Source organism: Giraffa tippelskirchi, chromosome 14 (genome assembly GCF_054371585.1).
Source record: "Giraffa tippelskirchi isolate mGirTip1 chromosome 14, T2T-mGirTip1v1.2.pri, whole genome shotgun sequence".
Taxonomy (NCBI): domain Eukaryota; kingdom Metazoa; phylum Chordata; class Mammalia; order Artiodactyla; family Giraffidae; genus Giraffa; species Giraffa tippelskirchi.
In genome coordinates this window covers 38,242,581-38,266,136 of record NC_137288.1, presented here as the reverse complement: position 1 = coordinate 38,266,136, position 23,556 = coordinate 38,242,581, and the positions used below count along the sequence as shown (strand labels likewise).

Here is a 23,556-nt window from a genome sequence, read left to right as displayed (position 1 = left end):
GCTAAATTACCTAGTCCTCCGTAACCAGCATCAGAGTCTGCACTGTGGTTATTTACAACAGTGTCAATAAGCATTGATCTTCCTTTCTCCCAAGATATGAAAGGATTATCAGAGTTGTAACTGGGTATCAGACATTACACATTTAAAAGACAAAATTCATTTGCTCATTTATAACACAGCCACCAAGGACTGTAGGAACAAAGACTGTTTTTCACTTTTGGAAACAAAGGTAATGCCTTCTCAGGGAACTGATCTGCTACCTGCTATAATAATATGGTTGGCACTGATTTTGAATAAAGAATATATTAAGTTCTCAGAATTTTTTTTTAAAAGGCATCTAATAAATCTATACAGTGAATAGCATGTCTTTATTCTATTTACAGTACATTTGTTATAAATATAATACATTTTTGAAAAGCTTATTTTTAATTAACTTGAGTAGATTTATATTTTAAACAGATCAACTCAATTGTTAAAGTTACATAATAAAGAATATGATAATTTAAATGACAAAAATCTCATATTGTGAAATAGTGCACTCTATGCTGAGATGAATGAGACAGGGGGAAAAGTCAAACTCCTTCCAAAACTATATTCAAAGCATCAGAAAAATTTTTTTTCTTTTTACAAAGTTATGTATAAGCCATAGGAACAACCAGATACTGAAGTATGAAGACTCATAACCAAAGTTCAAAACTGATTTTAGAGAATCGTGTGAAGACAAGAAAACGTGTATTTAACACTCTATAGAACTTCACAGTAAAGCTGGAATTTATAGACTAATGGCTTAACAGGAGTATTGCCAACAAGGCCTCTCTCTCCTTCCTTCAAATCATCTCCTAATGTTCATATACCATCAGTAAGTTGTAACAGCAGACTTAGACACTGGTTTTAAGATGGGGCTTAATAAGGTGCATGGATATGCTGAAATTCTGTATTATGAGCGTGTAAATTATTACCAGGGTTTAAAGAAATACAAAAAAAGAATTTAAGTATTCTCAGTCCAACGTGCTTTGCATCATCAAGAAATAGACAATCCAAAAGTATTCTGCAGTGATCCGATATCAACCTCCCGAACAAGTTAGGCATTTCAAATACTGCTGTAAAACCCATTCAGTAAAATAAAACTGATTCCTATGGATTTCAGTACAAATCTATAAGTTGTCACACATTATTGATGATGATCAGGGCAGGCATGGAGCTCTGCTGACTTGTTTCAAACACTGTGACTTGGTCCGATAACTTGGCAAATACCCTAGGAGTTCCAAGGTTATAAACACCTGTGTGGACAAAGCATGCTTTCAGCTGCAAACTGTGAATCTCCTGGCTTTTAAGCTGAAGTTTATATTGTGTTTGTCCCAGCCATGTAAATGATCCATGGATTTCCAAAGCTTCTGGGCTAAGGGAGGAGGAAAAGGGTAAGTTGGAGGTTTTTTTCTTCAGGAATTTTTTCCCAAAGCCCCAATAACACATCCCTTTCATCCAGCAACTCTAATTCTACAAATTATTTATGATGCCAACTGCTTATTAATAATAACATCAATAGTAATAATATTACTAATTTTATAATAGTTCACATTTATTAAGTTACTATGTTCTAGACTTAATGCTAAGAATGAATTATCTCATTTAACACTCACAACAGCAGCCAGTAAATATGGAACCTGATTTCAAACCTGAGCTTTTAACCACCTGGTTCTCCATACATAAAAATAAATGTATTTATAAGAATGTTGTTATAATATTAGACTGTTTATAATATTGAAACATGGAAAGCAACCCAGTGTCTACCAATAAGACATTAGTTAATTAATTTATGATACACAAAACCATACACAAAATGTGTTCGGATTTCAGAGAGCTGACCCAGATCCTGTTTGCAGTGTTATACTGTAATTAATAATCAACATATGCTTCACACTGTTTTTCTAAAGATCCCAAATTTTCTGAATTCTGAAAAGCATCTAGCTCTTAAGGGTGCCCATATAGACCTGCATTTTTTTTTTTTTTTTTTGCTGTTAAGCATTATTTTATAAATCAGAAAACAAGACAAAAAAAAAACTTCTATCATGAACTTGGGGAAGGCAATGGCAACACACTCCAGTACTCTTGCCTGGAAAATCCCATGGACAGAAGAGCCTGGTAGGCTTCAGTCCATGGGGTCGCTAAGAGTCAGACGCGACTGAGCGACTTCACTTTCACTTTTCACTTTCCTGCATTGGGGAAGGAAATGGCAGCCCACTCCAGTGTTCTTGCCTGGAGAATCCCAGGGATGGGGGAGCCTGGTGGGCTGCCGTCTATGGGGTTGCACAGAGTTGGACATGACTGAAGTGACTTAGCAGCAGCAGCAGCATGAACTTACTGATTTTCAAGTTTAGAGTTCTTTATCACCAACAAGCTTTTATAAAAATTGTTGTCCCTGGTCAGAATTGCTGCTTTTGGAAACCAGTTTTCATTTGCAACTACTGAGATGCTAAGGCAATCTCTGTAACTCTTCTCTAACACTTCTTTTTTTTATTTGGCTGTGCCAGGTCTTAGTTGTAGCACACAGGATCTTCAATCTTAGTTGTGGCATGTGAGATCTAGTTCCCTAACCAGGGATCAAACCTGGGATGCCTGCCTTGGGAGTGCAGAGTCGGCAAGTCCCTTTGCTAACACTTCTTAATACCAAACAAAAAAGGGTATGCCTGAGTAAACTCTGTCTATATCAGATAATTATTTGCATAATTTCACAATATTAAACTACTTTCCACTCAATCTTTAACTACAAAATAAATCTGCCCTAAATAAATCTTTACCTTGTTGTTTTATGCCGAAGATCAACTATTACATCAACGTCGGCCTTGGAACAATTGGAAAGTAAAAGGGTCACAGGTACTAAACAAAGGCTGTGGAAAAAAAATCAAAAAAGATTAGTGGGGTATTGAAAACAAGCACACTTTCTTGAAAATAAAACTTACAATTACCTAACAGCATAAGATCCTCAAAAACAATCATATTCAAGTAAGGAAAAAAATTGAGTTCTAAAATCACTCAAGCCAACTGATTTGCATAAATAAGAAGTAAAACATATTAATACAATGCTTGAATACTAAATATTAGAATACATACATTCACAAAACCATTTTTATTTCCTTTTATTAAAGCTAATCTTTAAAAATAACCAGAATGTTTCTAGGTGGTTATTTCCCAAAATGAAAAACAGAAGGAAACAACTGCAACTAAGAAAGACCAATGGAGGGAAAAAAATCATGAAAATGCCAACAACTAATGCGGTTCTTTGTGTTTCTCAAAAATTACTTAACTTTGAGAACTTGGCCTAGACTGACATTTGCTATCCTATCAAATCTGCACAGAAGCCATCATGTTTGGGAGATTATGAGAATTCTTTCTGTATAGCAAGTTATGAGAAAAGCCCCTTCAAGTAGACATATTTGCTCAGTTAACCTAGTTTCTGATCTCACTTTATAATTAGTAAATCACTAAAGCACAGTAGAAAGGACAGGGAGTGAGAGAAGAGGACCTAATCCTAATCTCTGTACAAATGAAGCCTGGTTACATACTATTATTTAAAATATTTTACTCTATTAACATAAAGAACAATAGTAAAGAGATAGTAACAAAAAAAAAATCTTATGAGGTTACACAATATTAAAATTCTGCTCAGATAATATATTTTATGCTCTCAGAAATTTTATATCCCCTTACTAAGAAACACTTCCTAAACCACACTGCAAATAACAGATTTCCCTAGACAAAAACTACGATAATTTCAAAAACTCATCCTTAGATTATACTGGCGCTACACCATTACCTTCCCCACAAACTTTTCACAGGAATGGAGGACAACCAAGACTAACGAACAGGGGTCCAGTCTATAGCCCCTCATTAAGTTAAATTCAAGTCACGTAACTTGTAACCCAAAGCAAAACCTCAGGAACTCTAGTAGTGTTACCATTTGAGCCTCAAAACCTCCATGCTCTATCTAAATGCATCCAGTGAAAGAAGAAATGAGAACATTTGGATGCTTCCTAACCCCAAAGTCATTATCTTCATTCCTCTTCTTCCTCCATCACTATCTCAGTGAATAGCACCCTCATCTCCCCAGCAAAGCTTGGGCATCATCCCAAGTGTTTTTTTTTTTTTTAAAGTGGGAATGGGGGCTACTGCCTCATTAGCCCCCCATTCCCAACTTTCTACTATTCATCACAAATTCCTATCAATTCTGTCTCCCACACAGCTCTGGAGGCTGGTGACTTCACTCAAAATTCACATTCCTTACAAGTTCAAGTCACTGCATCTCTTGGTTTACTAATCACTTCTGAATTAGTGTTCTGACGTTAACCAATCTTCAACTGGGTGTTTCTCATACCTGACATGTGACTCTCCCACTACAAAGTGCACCACAGTCACCAGAGGGCTTGATACAAGAGACTGCTGGGCCCCATCCCCAGCGTTTCTCATTCAGAAGGGCTGGGTGGGACCCAAGAATCTGCGTTTCTAATAAGTTCCCAACTGCTGCTGCTCTGGGACCACCTTTCAAAAATCACTGCTTCACACAACAGCCTTTCTAAAACGCTCATCTGATGAGCCAAAAACAGTGCCTACAGACCAAACCGCTAACAACCATTCCCCCACCACTAAAATCTGGTATTATTAAAGGCATGAGTTCTAGAGTCAGATTGCTAGGATTCACATGTCAGCTCAACAATTCTGTTTCTCAGTTTCCTCAACTGTAACCTAGGAATAATAACTTTCAGTTCAGTTCAGTCGCTCAGTCGTGTCTGACTCTTTGCAACCCCATGAATCGCAGCAGGTCTCCCTATCCATCACCAACTCCCGGAGTCTACCCAAACCCAGGTCCATCGAGTCGGTGATGCCATCCAGCCATCTCATCCTCTGTCGTTCCCTTCTCCTCCTGCCCTCAATCCTTCCCAGCATTAGGGTCTTTTCCAATGAGTCAGCTCTTCGCATGAGGTAGCCAAAGTACTGGAGTTTCAGCTTCAACATCAGTCCTTCCAATGAACACCCAGGACTGATCTCCTTTAGGATGGACTGGCTGGATCTCCTTGCAGTCCAAGGGACTCTCAAGAGTCTTCTCCAACACCACAGTTCAAAAGCACCAATTCTTCAGCGCTCAGCTTTCTTCACCGTCCAACTCTCACATCCATACATGACCACTGGAAAAACCATAGCCTTGACTAGACGGACCTTTGTTGGCAAAGTAATGTCTCTGCTTTTCAATATGCTGTCTAGGTTGGTCATAACTTTCCTTCCAAGGAGTAAGCCTCTTTTAATTTCATTGCTGCAATCACCATCTGCAGTGATTTTGGAGCCCCAAAAAATAAAGTCTGACACTGTTTCCCCATCTATCTGCCATGAAGTGATGGGACCAGATGCCATGATCTTAGTTTTCTGAATGTTGAGCTTTAAGCCAACTTTTTCACTCTCCTCTTTCACTTTCATCAAGAGGCTCTTTAGTTCTTCTTTGCTTTCTGCCATAAGGGTGGTGTCATCTACATATCTGAGGTTATTGATATTTCTCCTGGCAATCTTGATTTCAGCTTGTGTTTCTTCCAGCCCAGCGTTTCTCATGATGTACTCTGCATATAAGTTAAATAAGCAGGGTGACAATATACAGCCTTGACATACTCCTTTGCCTATTTGGAACCAGTCTAACTGTTGCTTCCTGACCTGCATACAGGTTTCTCAAGAGACAGGTCACATGGTCTGGTATTCCCATCTCTTTAATAATTTTCCACAGGTTATTGTGATCCACACAGTCAAAGGCTTTGGCATAGTCAATAAAGCAGAAATAGATGTTTTTCTGGATTTTCTGGAACTCTCTTGCTTTTTCCCATCTCTTGAGTTTCTTGTGGTGGCTGGGTAAGATCAAATATGCTTAGTGCTGACAATAATGCCTAGCACAAGTTCAAAAGCTTCGCAAACACTATTTAACATGACTTCTTATTGTGAGGAGCTATGGCAGCTAACTCCAGTATGACGCTTTGTTGTTTCTCATATTCTCATTCCTCTGCTGCCCTGTGTCCCACTGCCGTGACCAAGTCGTCTCCTGTCCTGCCCCTCCCCCACTTCCCATGGCATTAAGAACACTCCTCCAGATCCTCAGTCTCTTCTCTTTATGTGTCCACATCTCACTTTAACTGAAATCTGGCTGAGGACACAGCTGCCTCTCCAGGCCTCGCCATAACAGATGCTGTTTATCTCCCAGTATCTTCTGCATCTCAGGCCAGAATGTCTTGTTAATGTAGTTAATACCACTTGTTGAGTTCTTCCTCCTCTCTCTCCTATAAGAACACCTCCACTTTTGTCATAAACTACTCCAAGGTTTTTATTATTTTTCTTTACCCTCAAATTGACAAACTAAGAACGTAACTCAGTGCAACAGAGATTCCTTGGGGCAGGGGAAGGGATAAGTATTTTGAAATATCTGAGGTAAAGACAAGGGAAGCATCTGCTTCACCCCACCCCACCCTTGATTCACCTACTATGTGGGTCAAGCAGAGGCCTGCCACCTAGACAGAAAGCACTGCATAGGGCTTCTCTTCCACATCATCTTACCGGTTTCATTTATTAAAAGCTTCTGCATGAGTCTGCTTTCTTCTTTTCAATCCTGAATTATGTCATCTTTTCGGAGAACTTCACTATTTAGGTAGACAATTTATTCAGCTCCTTCTCAAACCCTTGATCTATCACCTCCATAACCACCAGGAATATTCAAAACTCAGTCATCTATCTTTCAGGACTTAACTGTGAATTTTTTTTTAGTCACCTAAAATAACTACCTCTGAAATACTCCTCAGCTTTTCCACTCTCTGACCACAATCGCCAGCTCTCTTCATTCAATTATGCTTCTGATCTTTAGTTTCACGGGAATGTCCAATCATTTGACCCTCTACTTCACCGATTCTCAATCCTGATTACTGTGGTAATGGTGATTATTGTTTAACAATTATTCACTCCCCTCACCTTCCAGCTATGTGATGGGGGATCATCTTTGTTGACTGTGAAGGAGAGGCTATTTGGCCAATGGAGTAATAATGACTAATGCAAACAGAAGCTTTAAATGCGCTACTGCAACGTGGCTCACTTTCTGTACTCCAGAGATATGCCATGAGAAGAATAGCTAGTTGCTGCCCATTTGGACTGATCCCCAAAATACATGTGTACAGACGTGAATCCAACCAACCCACAGCCTGAAGGAGAATCAGCAAAACTGTCGATGCTATGCAGACCCATGAGCATAGGAATAAATGTCCTGTAAGCTACTGAGTTCTGGAGTAGTGTCTTACCAAGCATTATTGTGGCAATCTGAGGATTTATTTAAAATATACAAACACCTGGGTCCTACTCCCAGAGGTTCTGATTTAACTGGCCTAAACATCAGGATTTAAAAATTTCTTCAGGTGATTCTAATGTGCAGCCAAGATGGAAGCAACTGCCATATCTCATCCTCCTTGACCCTTCCTTGTTTTCACATACTTGCACGCACAGTTTGAATTCTCTGGTGCTTTATTTTAGCTCACTGTTCTGCTTTAGTTTGACCAAATCTGTCCTGTTTTACATACTTCCCTGCAATGCCAAGATTCTATGATGCTTTTCAACCCTAACAAAATCACATGGAGAAGTCCTACATGTTCCAGCCTCTAACACACGGCCCAGGTTTTAACCACTAAGCAGCACCATGGAATCTAAGATGTCCAGGAAATACATGAAGCAGGACAGGGTTTGATAAACAGGGACAAAGTAGAACCGTAAGGTAAAATGAAATATTATGGAATCAAAACTGTCTATGGAAGCATGTGAAGTCAAGGCAGGTTCAGTAAGGACAAAACATTTCTTTCCTCAGCTTTGGCTGAACATTAGAATCACCTGGAGAACTTCAGGAACTCTGGATGTCCTGCCCCCACCCTCAGCCAATCAAATGGGAATCTCTGGGAGTAGGATCAAAGCATCTGTATTTTTTTTTAATTTCTCCAAGTGATCCCAGCATGCCTCTGTCAGTCAAAGGCACACAGACTGAGTACCGAGCAATTAAGACCTAGACAAAGATTTAAGACCAAAAGTATTTAAAAATAACTCAAATGGCTAAAATTTTTAAAAGTCTGACAACAGAAAGTGTTGGTGAAGGTATCACCAGAAAGAACTCCCACATACTACTAGTGGGATGTACAAATTAGTAAAACTAGTTTGAAAGAAACTGGGCATAAAAAGAATAAACTCTGTATAATACCACTTATACAATAAAGTTCAAAAACCCCACAAAAACCAAAATATGGAGATGTAAACTTGGTTGGAAAATTATAAAGAAAGAGGAGCAAAGAAATGACTGCCAATACTGGGGATGGACGGCAAGTACACAGGGGGCTTCTGAGATTGCTAGCAACTTTTAAATTTCTTCCCTAGAGATGATTTTTTGGGTATTAGTTTTGTGAAAAAAAATCCCTCTGGCCATCCATTTTCAGTTTTGAGAATTTTTCTATGTGTTATACTTCCCTGGTGGCTCAGATGGTAAAGTGTCTGCCTAAAATGCAGGAGACCTGGGTTCGATCCCTAGGTCAGGAAGATCCCCTGCAGAAGGCGATGGCAACCCACTCCAGTATTCTTTCCTGGAAAATCCCATGGACGGAGGAGCCTGGTGGGCTACAGCCCATGCAGTCACAAAGAGTTGGACACGACTGAGCAACTTCACTTTTTTATATTTCACAATAAAAAGGTTTAAAATTGGTTAGCACCATTCAAGTTACTTTTTAGATATTTCTGATGCTCCTAAGTCTCTGTGAAGGTCTTTGTTTTGCCCAGCACTCTGTGTGTTCTTAGCCAGCTTCTCATTCCTCTCAGTAGTTATCCTCAAATTTCACTTTTAAAAATTCTCTATCTTTTCTCCTCTTATTTCCTAGAGTACTTAATCTTGCTCCTACAAACTCTCTAAAAGGGAGGCATGTGCAAACTTGTTAAAATTTCTCCCTACTTTCATCTTTCTGTCCAAAGCTAATCCTGCCACTTTTCAGTGTTACCTTTTCATCTATTAAGGGTTTTGTTGCCCTTCTTGTGTCCCATCATTTCCTTCAAGACCATAAATACATTCATATCTTCTAAGTAAGTAAACAGTAACACTGAAGGATATTCCCTGATCCCTGTTCACAGCCAGGCTTCCTGAAAGGCTGGTGGTCTACACCAGTATCCTTCCTTCCTTCCTGCCCCCATCTCTCCTCAAAACCTACGGTGTCATGCTTCCACTCCCCATACAGTTAATAGTCTTCTCAAAATCAGGAACGATTTCTTTATCGTCAGAACCAATGAAACGACTTTTCTGTAGTAGTTAAAACTGGTGACCACTTTCCTCTCCTTGAACTGCTCTCACTCTACCTCTGTGATCCCACTTTCTACTCACTAGTCTTGTCTTCCTAATTCTTTGACTGCTACTTCTCAACCAGTCTTCTTGATGGACTCCTTTTTCCTTAGCTCATCTCTCCAATACCACTGTTCTACGGGTCACCATTCTCTTTTGTTCTATCCCACCTCTTCCCTACCCCTATCCACGGTGACTTCACCAAAACTTACACCTTCAATTCTAATTTACAGACTGGCTCTAACAGACTTCTCTCCATCTTGTTTTATATCTGCAAACCAGCTCCTTTTTGAAGTATCACCTGACTTAGGACTTTTTATTTTAGAACCTCAAATTTATGTAATCAAGCTATTTATCAAAATTATAAACACATCATTCCCCCAAAAGTTTAACACTTGGTAAACCTTAAGTCAATGATGCTGTCTAAATTTAAACTGTTTGATGAATCTATACCATAGTCATGTTTAATTTCTGTATCTAAAACAAAAACAAAATGATATACTATTTTTTCCTTGTTTTTGGCTTGATAAATATGTTCATCAAAAGAAAAGTTTTGACAACTAATTGGCTGAGGAAATATCCATCTTTTAATTACAGCAGCAACATATAGTAACCATAGTAAAGGGTAAATTACTTAATGGCAATAGACTCAATATTATTCTAGATTTCTTCTTCAATATTTGTGTTAATGCTATTAATAAATGTGTGGATGTGTGTGCATGCACATACAGGTGTGTATATTGCAGAAAAATTTTAACAAAAATACATCTCAAACCTTTTTTGATGAAAGGGATGATTAAATGATTCTGGATAGTGAAGACTCGTTTTAATAAGATTAGAAAGCTGCTCTGCTGATGGTCTTGAGGAAACTGTAGTGCTTTCTGGCCTGAAAAATTTTAATAGTTCCATTTCTGGTGGCTCCTGAGAAAAGAAAAAATATGACAATGAAAACACTGCCTTCTTAAAATAAGGTGTAACAGATATAAACAAAAGAAGCTAAAACCAGTGGAAATAAAGTAAAGCGTGTACAATACTTTTTCTGCTGTAAAAACTAACAAACTAACAGTAGGAATCATGTGCAATACAACCTAGGATAAAAAATTAGGATCTATAATCATTTATTCATTCTCTAGTATGTGCTGGTGTTAACTTGATATACAACAACCTCACATAATAGTTCTATGATCCTGGGTAAGTTATTTAATACTTCAAGACTTCATTTCCTCATATGTAAAAAAGGGTTCACAATAATAATAATTTCAAAAGTTGCTGTCGTTCTCATCTAATAAAACTGCTTAGTATTTAGGCAATAGACATTCAATTGTATATCATCTGCTTCATGAGTTTTTAAAAATATTCTCCTTATTTATTTATGGCTGCACTGGGTCTTCCTTGCTGTGGGTGTGCTTTCTCTAATCAGAGTGAGTGGGGGCTACTCTCTAGTTGCAGTGCACAGGCTTCTCACTGTAGTGGGTTCTCTTGCTGCAGAGCACAGGCTCTAGGTCCATGGGCTTCAGTAGTTGTGGCTGACCCACCCAGTTGTCCCCAGGCATGTGGTCTCTTCCCAAACCAAGGATCAAACCCATGTCCTCTGCATTGATAGGCAGACTCCCAACCACTGGACCACCATGGAAGTCCTCTTCCTTGATTAATTTTTTCTCCATTTCCTTTACCATCAGAAAATTTTGATTTTTTAACTTCCTGGTAGCCTAGTTGGAATGTGATCTACACCCAGGACTGGCGAACCACATCCCATGGGCCAAAGCCAGCTTGCCTCTGGTTTTTGTAAAGAGTTTTATGGAAACAGAGCCACATCCATTTGTTTACATACTGGCTACGGCTGCTTTTGGACTCTAAACAACAGAGATGAGTAATTCTGACAAAGACCTTCTGGCCGGCAAAGTCAGAAATGCTTATTATCTGGCTTTTCTCAGAAAAAGTTTACTGACCCTTGATTTATACAGCTGCAAAAGCAATATTCAAATTTGTTTTCCCCTTATGAGAGAGAGGAAAGTGGCTGTAGAGGTTTACTCTGGAGGAGGAAAAACTTGTGCCTGGAAGCCAGAAGGAGCCGAACTTCTGAAGTGCACATCATGTTCCCTTTCTTAATCTGGAGTGTTATACTGGAGTGTTCTTTAATTTGTGAAAGTTACTCTTCTGTATTTTTGTTAAACTTTAATAAAAAGTTCAAAAACTATCCTATTGTTTAATATAGTATAATCATCTAAGATAAACAAGTTATTTGAGACTTCTAAACTATATTGACTACATCTCTACATACCACCTACCAGGAGCCAAACATATGAACAACAGCCATAAAAGGATACCAAAAACCTGAAGCTAATTTACTGAGGGAATACTGACAAAAGCTTCCGTCTCTCTCAGCTTAAAAGCAGCAACAATTTTCACAATGAGTGCTGAACAATTTGTACAGTAGTTTTTTCCAATAAAGGTGACAGACAGTTGTACCCCAAGACAGAGAGTTCCATCACAAGAGAGGCAAGATATAAAATACTCCCTGTTTTATAAGTAAGATAAAGTTTATCAAGTTATGCAAGTAAATTGCACTAAGTCATCAATCTTAAAGTCTCTGAGCTCCGTATATATTATCCTTAATATGATGAACATGCCACATCTCCCTACTCAGCTAATCATGTAAAATATTTCAAAGGTGAAATACAGAGAAATAAAAAGGATATGCCCCAGACAGTATTTTTGTAAAATGGGAATATAACATGAGTAAATTTTATAGCAGACTTCCAAAGAATAGCAAGGAGAGATAAGAAAGACTTCCTCAGCGATCAACGCAAATAGAGGAAAACAATAGAATGGGAAAGACTAGAGATCTCTTCAAGAAAATTAGAGATACCAAGGGAACATTTCATGCAAAGATGGGCTCAATAAAGGACAGAAGTGGTAGGGACCTACCAGAAGCAGAAGATATTAAGAAGAGGTGGCAAGAATACACAGAAGAACTGGACAAAAAAGACCTTCACAACCCAGATAATCACGATGGTGTGATCACTCACCTAGAGCCAGACATCCTAGAATGTGAAGTCAAGTGCGCCTTGGGAAGCATCACTACGAACAAAACTAGTGGAAGTGATGGAATTCCAGTTGAGCTATTTCAAATTCTGGAAGATGACACTGTGAAAGTGCTGCACTCAATATGCCAGCAAATATGGAAAACTCAGCAATGGCCACAAGACTGGAAAAGGTCAGTTTTCATTCCAATCCCAAAGAAAGGCAATGCCAAAGAATGCTCAAACTACCGCAAAATAGCACTCATTGCACACACTAGTAAAGTAACACTTAAAATTCTCCAAGCCAGGCTTCAGCAATACGTGAACTGTGAACTTCCAGATGTTCAAGCTGGTTTTAGAAAAGGCAGAGGAACCAGAGATCAAATTGTCAACATCTGCTGGATCATCGAAAAAGCAAGAGAGTTCCAGAAAAACATCTACTTCTGCTTTATTGACTATGCCAAAGTCTTTGACTGTGTGGATCACAAAAAACTGTGGAAAATTCTGAAAGAGACGGGAATACCAGACCATCTGATCTGTCTCTTGAGAAACCTGTATGCAGGTCAGGAAGCAACAGTTAGAACTAGACATGGAACAACAGACTGGTTCCAAATAGGAAAAGGAGTATGTCAAGGCTGTATATTGTCACCCTGCTTATTTAACTTATATGCAGAGTACATCATGAGAAATGCTGGGCTGGAAGAAGCAAAAGCTGAAATCAAGATTGCTGGCAGAAATATCAATAACCTCAGGTATGCAGATGACACCACCCTTATGGCAGAAACTGAAGAACTAAAGAGCCTCTTGATGAAAGTGAAAGAGGAGAATGAAAAGTTGGCTTAAAGCGCAACATTCAGAAAATGAAGATCATGCCATCCGGTCCCATCACTTCATGGGAAATAGATGGGGAAACAGTGGAAACAGTGGCTGACTTTATTTTTCTGGGCTCCAAAATCACTGCAGATGGTGATTGCAGCAATGAAATTAAAAGAGGCTTACTCCTTGGAAGGAAAGTTATGACCAACCTAGACAGCATATTGAAAAGCAGAGACATTACTTTGCCAACAAAGGTCCGTCTAGTCAAGGCTATGGTTTTTCCAGTGGTCGTGTATGGATGTGAGAGTTGGAGTCTAAAGAAAGCTGAGCGCTGAAGAATTGATGCTTTTGAACTGTGGTGTTGGAGAAGACTCTTGCGAGTCCCTGGGACTGCAAGGAGATCCAATCAGTCCATCCTAAAGGAGATCAGTCCTGGGCGTTCATTGGAAGGACTGATGTTGAAGCTGAAACTCCAATACTTTGGCCACCTGATGCAAAGAGGTGACTCATTTGAAAAGACCCTGATGCTGGGAAAGATTGAGGGCAGGAGGAGAAGGGGACGACAGAGGATGAGATGGTTTGATGGCATCACCGACTCGATGGACATGGGTTTGGGTGGACTCCGGGAGTTAGTGATGGACAGGGAGGCCTGGTGTGCTACGGTTCATGGGGTCGCAAAGAGTCAGACATGACTGAGCGACTGAACTGAACTGAAATTTTATAGAGAACACTTTGTTTCATTTTATAAATGAAAATCTTGCCTTGTTTCAGATGTTCCAAATTATCAAAATATGACAATTTATAAGTAAAATGAGATTTTTAATTAATCAAATCAGTTTGAGAAAAACAACTTTCTTAAAGTAAGAAACAGATTTGGGGTTATATCTTCATTAAACCTAACAGAAAATTACCATTAGTCATCACTAAAGTAAAAATCAATTCAAATTATATTATTACCACTGGAATGTAAAGCTAGTATACCTAACTGATGCAAAATCAGACATTTACATAGTCCCAAATTATCTCCCCACAATTACTTCTTCTTATAAATAAAAAGAAAAAATAGTAATACTGTGGCGAAACATGGCAGGTAATATCTTAATCAAATGATCCATCAGCTATAATGGGGCGAATTAATATCACGTGCCTTTTTCTGTCTTTTAAAGATTTTTTGATGTGGACCATTTTTAAAGTCTCTATTGAATCTGTTACAATATTGCTTTTATTTTATGTTTTGGTTTTTTGGCCCTGAGGCGTGTGGGATCTTAGCTCCCCAACCAGAGATCGAACTGACCCCTTGCATTGAAAGGCAAAATCTTAACTGCTGGACCATCAAGGGAGACCCTCATGTGCCTTCTGATGTAATACACTGACAGAGATATAACATCACTTAGGAAGTATTTCAGTCAAAAATGTGTAGCTTTAATTTGATCATAAGAAATATTCAAAGTATTTTACATGAAAATAATTGGCCAAGGCTCTTCAAAAATGCCTACATGATAACTGAAAAATAAATGTTCAGAAAATGTTCCAGATTAAGAGCCTGAAGAGACAAGTGAACACAATGCACGATCCTGAACTGAATTCTGAAAGGGAAAAAGCAAACCACGTCTTATAATTAAGGCCATTGATGACATCTGAATTTAGACTGTATATATGAACACTGCATCAATGTTAAACTTCCTGAATTAATAATGGTTTTTGTGATTATGGAGATTGTCTTTGTCTTTAGGAATACTCAGTCAAGTATTTAGGGGCGGATAGGCAAGATGTCTGCAACTTACTTGGAAGGGATTATTCAAGAATGATGAAGAAAAAAATTAATACCTACATTAACAGATAAGCAAATAAGCCAAAATGTTAACCAGTGGTGAACCTGAGTGAAAGGTCTAAGAAAAGCTTTATAAGCTTTTCTCTTTAAGTTTCAAAATTATTTCAAACTACAAGTTGTCAAAAATAATGGAGAGAAAAGCATGACAATTAGAATCAATTATTTATGAACACAATACAAGGTCACTGAATCATAGGACTAAATATGCTTAAATTTTATTTATATATATGATGAGAACTTATCATAAGATGAAACAGTATTTTAGGAGAAATAAAAAAACAAACAGTACTACTAGCTGCTGCGCAACTCCAGAGCCCTCCTTTACACTATATGACCAGCCCTGTGGAGTTTTGCAATGGTGTGGGCCTGCTGAACAATAAGCAAGGTAAGACGAGGACATGGTTCCTTCCTCTCATGCAAGTCAATTCTTTTTATGAGTTCTAGATTCAATAAAGAGTATATCTTAGGAAACTCCAGGATCACAAATGCATCTTAATGCTCTTATTAAGCGCTAGTGAACTTCAAAATCAATTTATGTTCATTTTTAATTTTAATCAGCTTTCTGCCGACAACCCCCAACTCAAATCTCAACATAGAAGCTTGCAGAAATCAGACACCTTCAAAAACACAAAACACCAAACAAAAACCCCCACAAGTTCACAGTAAGGCCCCAAAGCATCATTACCTGTTTCTGAGGATATGAAAAAGCTTCTTTTCCTATAGTGCGAAGAACAACATGGTGCTGACCTTCCAAAATAAGCTGCTTACTGTCTTCGACTACGTAAGCCTAAGAAGAACAAAACACAAAAATGTTACCCCTGCTTGGCAGTAGCCTCAGAAGTAACCAAGGCAAAATCTGCTGGCAAGTTGAGGTATTACAGCTAATATCTATCAAATACCAATACTCATGACTGTGTCAGCATTTCTAACTTTTATTTCTTCATTCAAACAATAAAGTATCTGTCAAAATCTGCTCTGCCTCAATATAAAACAGTTGGCCTGGATATTTGAGAAACAAATTTTGAAACCTTTCCCAATTTTCTCTAGAGTGCTTAAGAAGCTAGCCTAAAAAGAACAGTGCTATACCATTACACAGGGTTTTATCTTTACTGGACTGACAGTACACGGGCAAAAGGCTTTTTCTTATAGTTGTGCTTCTATGCACCAGAGTTATCACAGTAGAGCAAGATCAATGAGTACAACTGTAAATCCTATAAGTGGAAATGCCATGTCCTTGGAGATCTTAAATTTAAGTATGTAAGCTTAAAGAAAAAAAAAAAAGGGCTTTTTTTCTTCTTATACAATGGCCTGATTTAATCTATATTAAAACTTATTCCAGCATGTAATTCTTCTTGATCTTCTTCTATCCTGGAGAAAATAAAATCTCTAAATGGCTCTGATACCCTTAATGTCACATTACGCAAATACAGATGGTTCAATTCTTTTTTTTTTGACAAGCCCAGTGTTTTTTAACTATTAGACTCAACAGATTCAAAATTCCTTAGTCAAATGCTGTAAACATTCCCAAAATGTTTCTTTCCAATTTCTATACTTAACACGTGAGGCGATTTGCCATCCATTGATCACACTTGGAGAAGTGCTGCACTAAGGCCCAGGCAGGCCCAGGGCCTGCTTAGCATCCATCCACGCACAACTGAGAAATGCAGGAGGAGTTAAATAAATACTTGATGAAGTGACCTTTAATCGAGAGGATGACAGCTGATAAAGTCCTGCCACAGGACATACATCTCTTTCAGTGGTCTCATGGGATCAAAAAAAAAGTCATGCATAACCCTATAATGCAGTCTCTCCTGCACAAAGTCTTTGTTTTTCAAAACAAACCTTTATTTTTGGTTAAGAATAATTAGAAGCTGTATTACACCCCCTTGGGCTTTCCCTGGTGGCTCAGATGGTAAAGAATCTGCCTGCCATGCAGGAGACCCGGGTTCAATCCCTGGGTTAGGAAGATCCCCTGGAGAAGGGTGTGGCAACCCACTCCAATATTCTTGCCTGGAAAATTCCATGGGCAGAGGAGCCTGGAGGGGTACAGTCCATGGGGTTGCACAGTTGGACACGACTGAGTGAGTAACACTTTCACACTTTCATTGTACCCCCTTACAACTAATTTTTTTTTTTTTAACAAAAATGTTGTCCAAGGTCTTAGTTTTCTTCTGAATCATATTTTATTAGAGTGCTATGTTCCCTAAGCATCCACTCCACAACTTAAATGAATTGTCAAGTTTTCTTTCAGTCAAGAGGATCCTTTGTGCATTATCCAGAGCCCTCACTAAGGAAAATCTACTAGTCACTTTCTCAAATGAGCTGAATCATAAACTTACCATAGATACTAGCCACTACCAGACAATATCCCATCCTTTAATCTATTCAAACTTCCATTTCCTAACTAAGGAGCATCACAATCTTGGGTAGTTATCTTCTCTTCATGTGATTAGCAATTATAGTAGTTGATTTTCATTCAGGGTGATTTTTAAAACGATAACTCATCCCTCCAACCAAGGTTACTGTGGGCTCAACAGTAAGTATAGAAGACAGCATACATTACTCAAGATCCTATCTCGGATATATTACAATTACATTGTAATATATTGTTATTACTTGGATATATTACAATACATGGCAGGAATCTGTGGAGTGACAGCTACAAATGCATAAAGTCTATTATACATTTAATGGATGGTTGGTTTACATAAAGGGGCAATGCTACTGAGGCTAAAAATAGAATTTTCTTGACTCAAAGCTTCAAGGACATTTGATTTCAAGATAACAAGGTGTAATTTATCCTTTTGGCATTAAGCATCTTCACCTTCTATAATCAACAAGTCAATTTGCTCAAGCACTTTTACTGGAACTCGTGTAAGGCCAGCTTGGTTTCAAGAAAGTTTATTTAAAAACGTACAGCTTAGTAAAAAGAACATGCTGGAACATCTGCATCAATTTAAAATGCACGTTCCAATCATCTACCATGAACATGTCCCAATGTCAGGCCTCTGTATTAGATGATACAAAATAAAACCTCTTCACACAGTTCAGGTGAATATCCCTAGGCAAAATCCTAAATTTCAGTGTAGAATCATTTCTAAAGACACATACTTAAGATACAAAAGGGTATACTGTGAAAAATAAATCTCTGTATTATAGTTCAAGTTAACTTTGTGTGCGTGCTAAGTCACTTCATGCCCGCCTCTTTGCAACCCTAAGGACTGTAGCCCGCCAGGCTCCTCTGTCCATAGGGATTCTCTAGGCGAGAATACTGAAATGGGTTGCCATGCCCTCCTCCAGGGGAACTTCCCAACCCAGGGATGGAACCCTCAGGAAACTTTAGGGGAGACCAGTGCCTAAATTACCTCATTCTAGTCTGCCATGTGTATTTGTAGATGGCATTTGAATCTGATTTTTTTTTTAATTAAAATGATATTTTCAAACAATCTGGAAAATTTCAGAGACCAACAATTAGGTAATTATAAAGAATTTCTATTAATTAGGGTGAGAATCATATGGCAGAGTTATATTAAACAAGAAAGTCCTCATCTGCTAGAAAAAGTTTACAAAATGCTTTTATAGATGAAATATTATGTCATTAAAAATACAGAATACAGCATAAAAAATAAAGGAAGGTAAAAATAAAGAAGCTAATAGAATACAGGTGGAAAATGAACAGCAGCAAATTAGTGGCTGTTGGAGCCTGAGTAATGGGTACCTAGAGGTATGTAGTGTTATTTTTCCTTTTACAGAGTCTGAAAATGCCCACAATAAAGAGTTTAATAATAGCACTTTGCTTTCATGGAGCTTATCATGTTTTATAATATTCTCAGTACCTCTTATAAGTAATAAATAACAGAACAAAGTCATTTAATTTGAATGAATTTTTTTTCCTTTAGGTAAAAAAAAAAAAAAAAGTCACCTGGAACTATTAACAAAAAGTTATAGAACAGCTTTCAAACTCAAACTGGAAAATTTAAGCAGAAAAAATATACACAGTAGCTTACATTTACTGTTCAGTTTAAGAATCAAGTATAAATGAGGCTTGCTGAAATAATTTAACAACACATACCTTCCACAACACCACAATATTCAAATCCACCTCATTGCACTTCTGGATTAATCTCATAACATCCTCTACTGACTGTTTTTCTGTATGCACCGAAGACTGAGCTTGTGGTTTCTTCAATTCAGAGGATAAACTCCTATAGAAGAAGTCTGCACATGGGCTTGCTGAACTTATTATCTGTTAAAAGAAAATCACTTGTCTATATGTGTTTTCAATTAGATATACCCTGCCAAAATTTGTATTTCTACAACTTACGTATTTCTTATCAATTTGGCTGAATATAAGAAGGCCACCCTAATGCTTGAACACCTAAAATATTTGGTACAAATTACCCTGAATCTTAAATCTAGACTGCCATGACATTAACTTGGACCTTCCAAGCATCCAGGGAAGACAAATGGGTATTCAAAGAAAACAGGAAGTTAATTGTTGAGAATCTGAAGAACAACATATATATAAATATGTATGTATAACTGAATCACTTTGCTGTACACTTGAAACTAACAAAATATTGTAAACTATTCTTCAGTTTAAAAAAAAAATTGTTAAAAAGAAAAATTTTTTAATTATTTTTCCTATTTAAAAATTTTTTTTACTATTAAAAATAATAAGTATTTCCCAATCAAATACTTGGAAGACTAGGTGATACCCAATGAAACACAACTCAAATGAAGTTATTGGCATTAACTTGGCTTTTACACTTGAAGGGAGAGAGTAAGAGAAAAGATTTTTAAACAGACTCAGAACTACAGAATTTCCCCTAGTTAATGGAATACTGTGTTTTACTGTAGAATCTCGACACTTAATTTCCTGCATTATGAATTCTGTTAAGTAGATGTTAAGGTTCCAAGTTAATTATTAAATATTAATAAATACATAAGATTTTCCCCCTCAGACATGAACTTTTTCCTGGTAAACCACTGTTCACATAGTTCGCTCATTACAAAAATTACAAAAAATTTTCAGTTATCTCATTACCAAAAACAAATTACAAATAGCATATTATTTAGGTCTCAGAACCATTTGATAATTCCAAATCCAGGGGATCATCATCTGTATGTTCCACTGTGACCACTTTTCCAAATAGATAGGTTCTTTCATATAATCCTGTTCCTTTTTTTAATGCCAAGGGCTAAATTTATCTACTGAGTATCTTACAATCTAAAAGAAAACTAATTTTAAATTACTAATTAAAATGGCATACTACATATAGCATTTTTATTTGCTTTGGGGCATGACAACAAGTCGCAAAACTCAACAAACAAAGCTGACATGTTCATCCACCAAAGAATTTAGAGATTACTAGAGTAATGGTTTTGCCAAAACAGTCAAGATACTCGAGAACAATAACTTTAAATATCAAACGCTATTAGGTTTACTTGCATACCTGTTCATTTCCAAAGATGATATCTGCAAAGGTATATTTTTCTGAGGCCTCCGTAACAACTAAAAAATGGAGAACAAACTACTCATATCAGTGGCATGAAATAGAAAATGATCATTTAAGAAAGTGTGACACTAAAATGAATTTACCTTCTTCTTTCTTACATTGTGTTGCCTTGAAACAAAACTTTCCCTTCTCCCTACTGGCAAGTTTGGCGTCTAGGAAAAGAAAAGAGAAAATTTCAAAGATCTTTCTCTGTTTGTAACATGGTAAAACCTAGTTCATTACGCAGACTTCTATAGTCAAACTGGAAAACACTTCATCATTAGAAATAATGTTTAATGGCATCTGGTCTTATCACTTCATGGCAAATAGATGGAGAAACAACAGAAACAGTGAGCGACTTTATTTTCTTGGGCTCCAAAATCACTGCAGATGGTGACTACAGCCATGAAATTAAAACACGCTTGCTCCTTGGAATAAAGCCTATGACCAACCTAGACAGCATAATAAAAAGCAGAGACATTACTTTACCAACAAAGGTTCATATAGTCAAAGCTATGGTTTTTCCAGTAGTCATGTATGTATGTGAGAGTTGGACTATAAAGAAAGCTGAGTGCCGAAGAATTGATGCTTTTGAACTGTGGTGCTAGAGAAGACTCTTGAGAGTCCCTTGGACTGCAAGGAGATCCAACCAGTCTATCCTAAAGGAAATCAGTCCTGCATATTCATTGGAAGGACTGATGTTGAAGCTGAAACTCCAATACTTTGGCCACCTGATGCGAAGAACTGACTCACCAGAAAAGACCCTGATGCTGGGAAAGATTGAAGGCAGGAGGAGAAAAGGACGACAGAGGATGAGATGGTTGGATGGCATCACCTACTCGATGGACAGGAGTTTGAGCAAGCTCTGGGAGTTGGTGACGGACAGGGAAGCCTAGCATGCTGTAGTCCATGGGGTTGCAAAGAGTTGGACATGACTGAGCAACTGAACTGACTGACTGAAAAACATCTTTGCTTTTCTCTCAATGAAGCAAATCTCATTCAGTTCTTTAAAAGGGTAAGATTAAATTTTTCTGAAATTCATATTCATACAGATAAACAGAAATTTTGAAAAATTAGAATTTAGGAGCCAAGGAGTACCAATGCCACCACTCTGTCATTTCATTTCCTATCAGTATTTTTTCATGTGGATAATTTATATCAGTATTTTTCATGTGGATAATTTATATCAATATTATTATATGCACATACTTTGCTATGATGCATTTTCCCACTATATTACAGACACAGAGGGATGGGATGGGGAGGGAGGGAGGTGGGGGGTCCAGGAAGGGGAACACATGTAAACCCATGGCTGATTCATGTCAATGTATGGCAAAAACTATTACAATATTGTAAAGTAATTAGCCCCCAACTAAAATAAATAAATTTATAAAAAAAAAAAAAGCTCATATATTTTAATGACAAAATGAGTTGTAGCTTAATTCACATTAAAGATACATTCAATTTTTCCCTATTAAACATAACCCTGCAATAAACTGGTCTGAATATATGGATCTTCTTATATTTTTGAATTAATTTCTTTGTATAAATTCCAAAAATAAGAATTACTGTGAGGCTAGGTAAGGGTTTAAAACATTTTTTTAATCTTTGAAAATACGTTGTACAATTCTTTCTAGAAAGAGTAAGTATCATTTTGCCAGCTTCAATCTATTCTGACAAGCACTAAGCACTCTCATATTACTGGCAAGATGATAAAATGATAGAAATATTTTGGAAAACAATTAGACAATACGTATCACAAGTGTGCATGTTCTTTTAAGTGTTAGATGGGTTTGGAAATACACAGAAAAGCCAATCAACATAAAGTATGATTATACACAGAAAAACCATCTTACCAACAGTAAAGGAAACAAAGAGAAACTAGTCTATATGCTTCTGTACTATTTGAAATTTTGACTGTGATCATGTATTCAAGCACTAATTTTACAGTTGAATTTTTATTTTTTTTGGTAGATCATTTTTAAAAGTCACTATTGACTTTGTTACAGTACTGCTTCAGTTTTATGTTTTAGCTTTTTAGCCACAAGGCATGTGGGATCTCAGCTCCCCAATCAGGGATCGAACCTGTACCCCCTGCATTGGAAGGTGAAGTCTTAACCACTAGACCACCAGGGAAGTCCCACAACTAAATTTTTTTAAAAAAGAATATACAAATAGAAAAGATGTGGAATAAAAAGATGGGAAATAATCGATTAAGATGGGTAGTTTCATTAAAAATCATGCAGTGTAATGAATGCACAATTTAATGCTTAAAAAAGTTAATTATAAGAAAGGCACCAATAATCTTATTATATTCTGGTACTATTCTGAAGAAAAGTCAACTAATAAAGATACCAGAATTTATTCTGAAGAGGGAAAAAGCACAAACCTTTGTTTTCAGAGAGATTTACAGACTTCTGCAACTTCCAGTGTTTACTACTACTTGATACTTGCACTATATGGAATTCCTTCACACCTGCTTCACTCTATCAAAAAGAAGTAAGAGAGCCATTCAGGATTTAGAAGCACTAACTTAGTATATTCTACTGAGAAGGACACTCTATCAAAGTCACTATCAGTTAACATAAGATGCAGTTTTTATTCCGAAATAAATTAACACTATATATTTCAGGTATGGCAATTATTTAAAATCCTCCACAAACATTCTTAAAACAAGTAAGTCATTCCCTATCTACGAAACAGATTTAATCATAATATACTTCTGGTGGCAAATTTTTAAATATTGAAAGGCATTCAGTTATTAGAATCTATCATAGTGAGTTATTTATCAAAAATTATTTCTTGTCAATTTTTAATCAAAACCATAGCACTTTCATTTTTTCTCATCTTTCTATCACACTCTTATTACGGCAAAAAAAAGCAACAAAGAACAGAACCCCAAAATACAGTCAACTTCATTCATTTAAACTGCATGCAATTTTTTTTATTCTCCTTAGTAAGAGCTAATTTGAAATTATCCAGACGTTCTTCCTATTACAAATACTGATTTTTAGG

At 37.1% G+C, this 23,556-nt stretch overlaps 1 protein-coding gene and 1 non-coding gene across 30 annotated transcripts in view; one reads left to right on the top strand and one right to left on the bottom strand.

The window, feature by feature from the left end:
* Window positions 1-349: 349 nt before the first annotated feature.
* Window positions 350-23,556, bottom strand: part of TRAPPC8 (trafficking protein particle complex subunit 8) — an 87,688-nt gene continuing 64,481 nt past the window's right edge. For all 29 annotated transcript variants that reach the window (XM_081562604.1, XM_081562620.1, XM_081562624.1 and 26 more), the window contains 8 exons: window positions 22,931-23,027; window positions 20,646-20,714; window positions 20,500-20,558; window positions 19,116-19,289; window positions 15,729-15,830; window positions 10,149-10,294; window positions 2,799-2,888; window positions 350-1,399 (listed from right to left, as the gene is read on the bottom strand). In XM_081562604.1, coding sequence (XP_081418730.1) covers window positions 1,165-1,399; window positions 2,799-2,888; window positions 10,149-10,294; window positions 15,729-15,830; window positions 19,116-19,289; window positions 20,500-20,558; window positions 20,646-20,714; window positions 22,931-23,027 — 972 coding nt within the window. In that variant the 3' untranslated portion in view covers window positions 350-1,164. The remainder of the gene's footprint in view (window positions 1,400-2,798; window positions 2,889-10,148; window positions 10,295-15,728; window positions 15,831-19,115; window positions 19,290-20,499; window positions 20,559-20,645; window positions 20,715-22,930; window positions 23,028-23,556) is intronic.
* On the top strand, window positions 8,515-8,587 carry TRNAF-AAA (transfer RNA phenylalanine (anticodon AAA)). The gene has a single exon. It is a non-coding gene; the product is annotated as a tRNA-Phe (tRNA).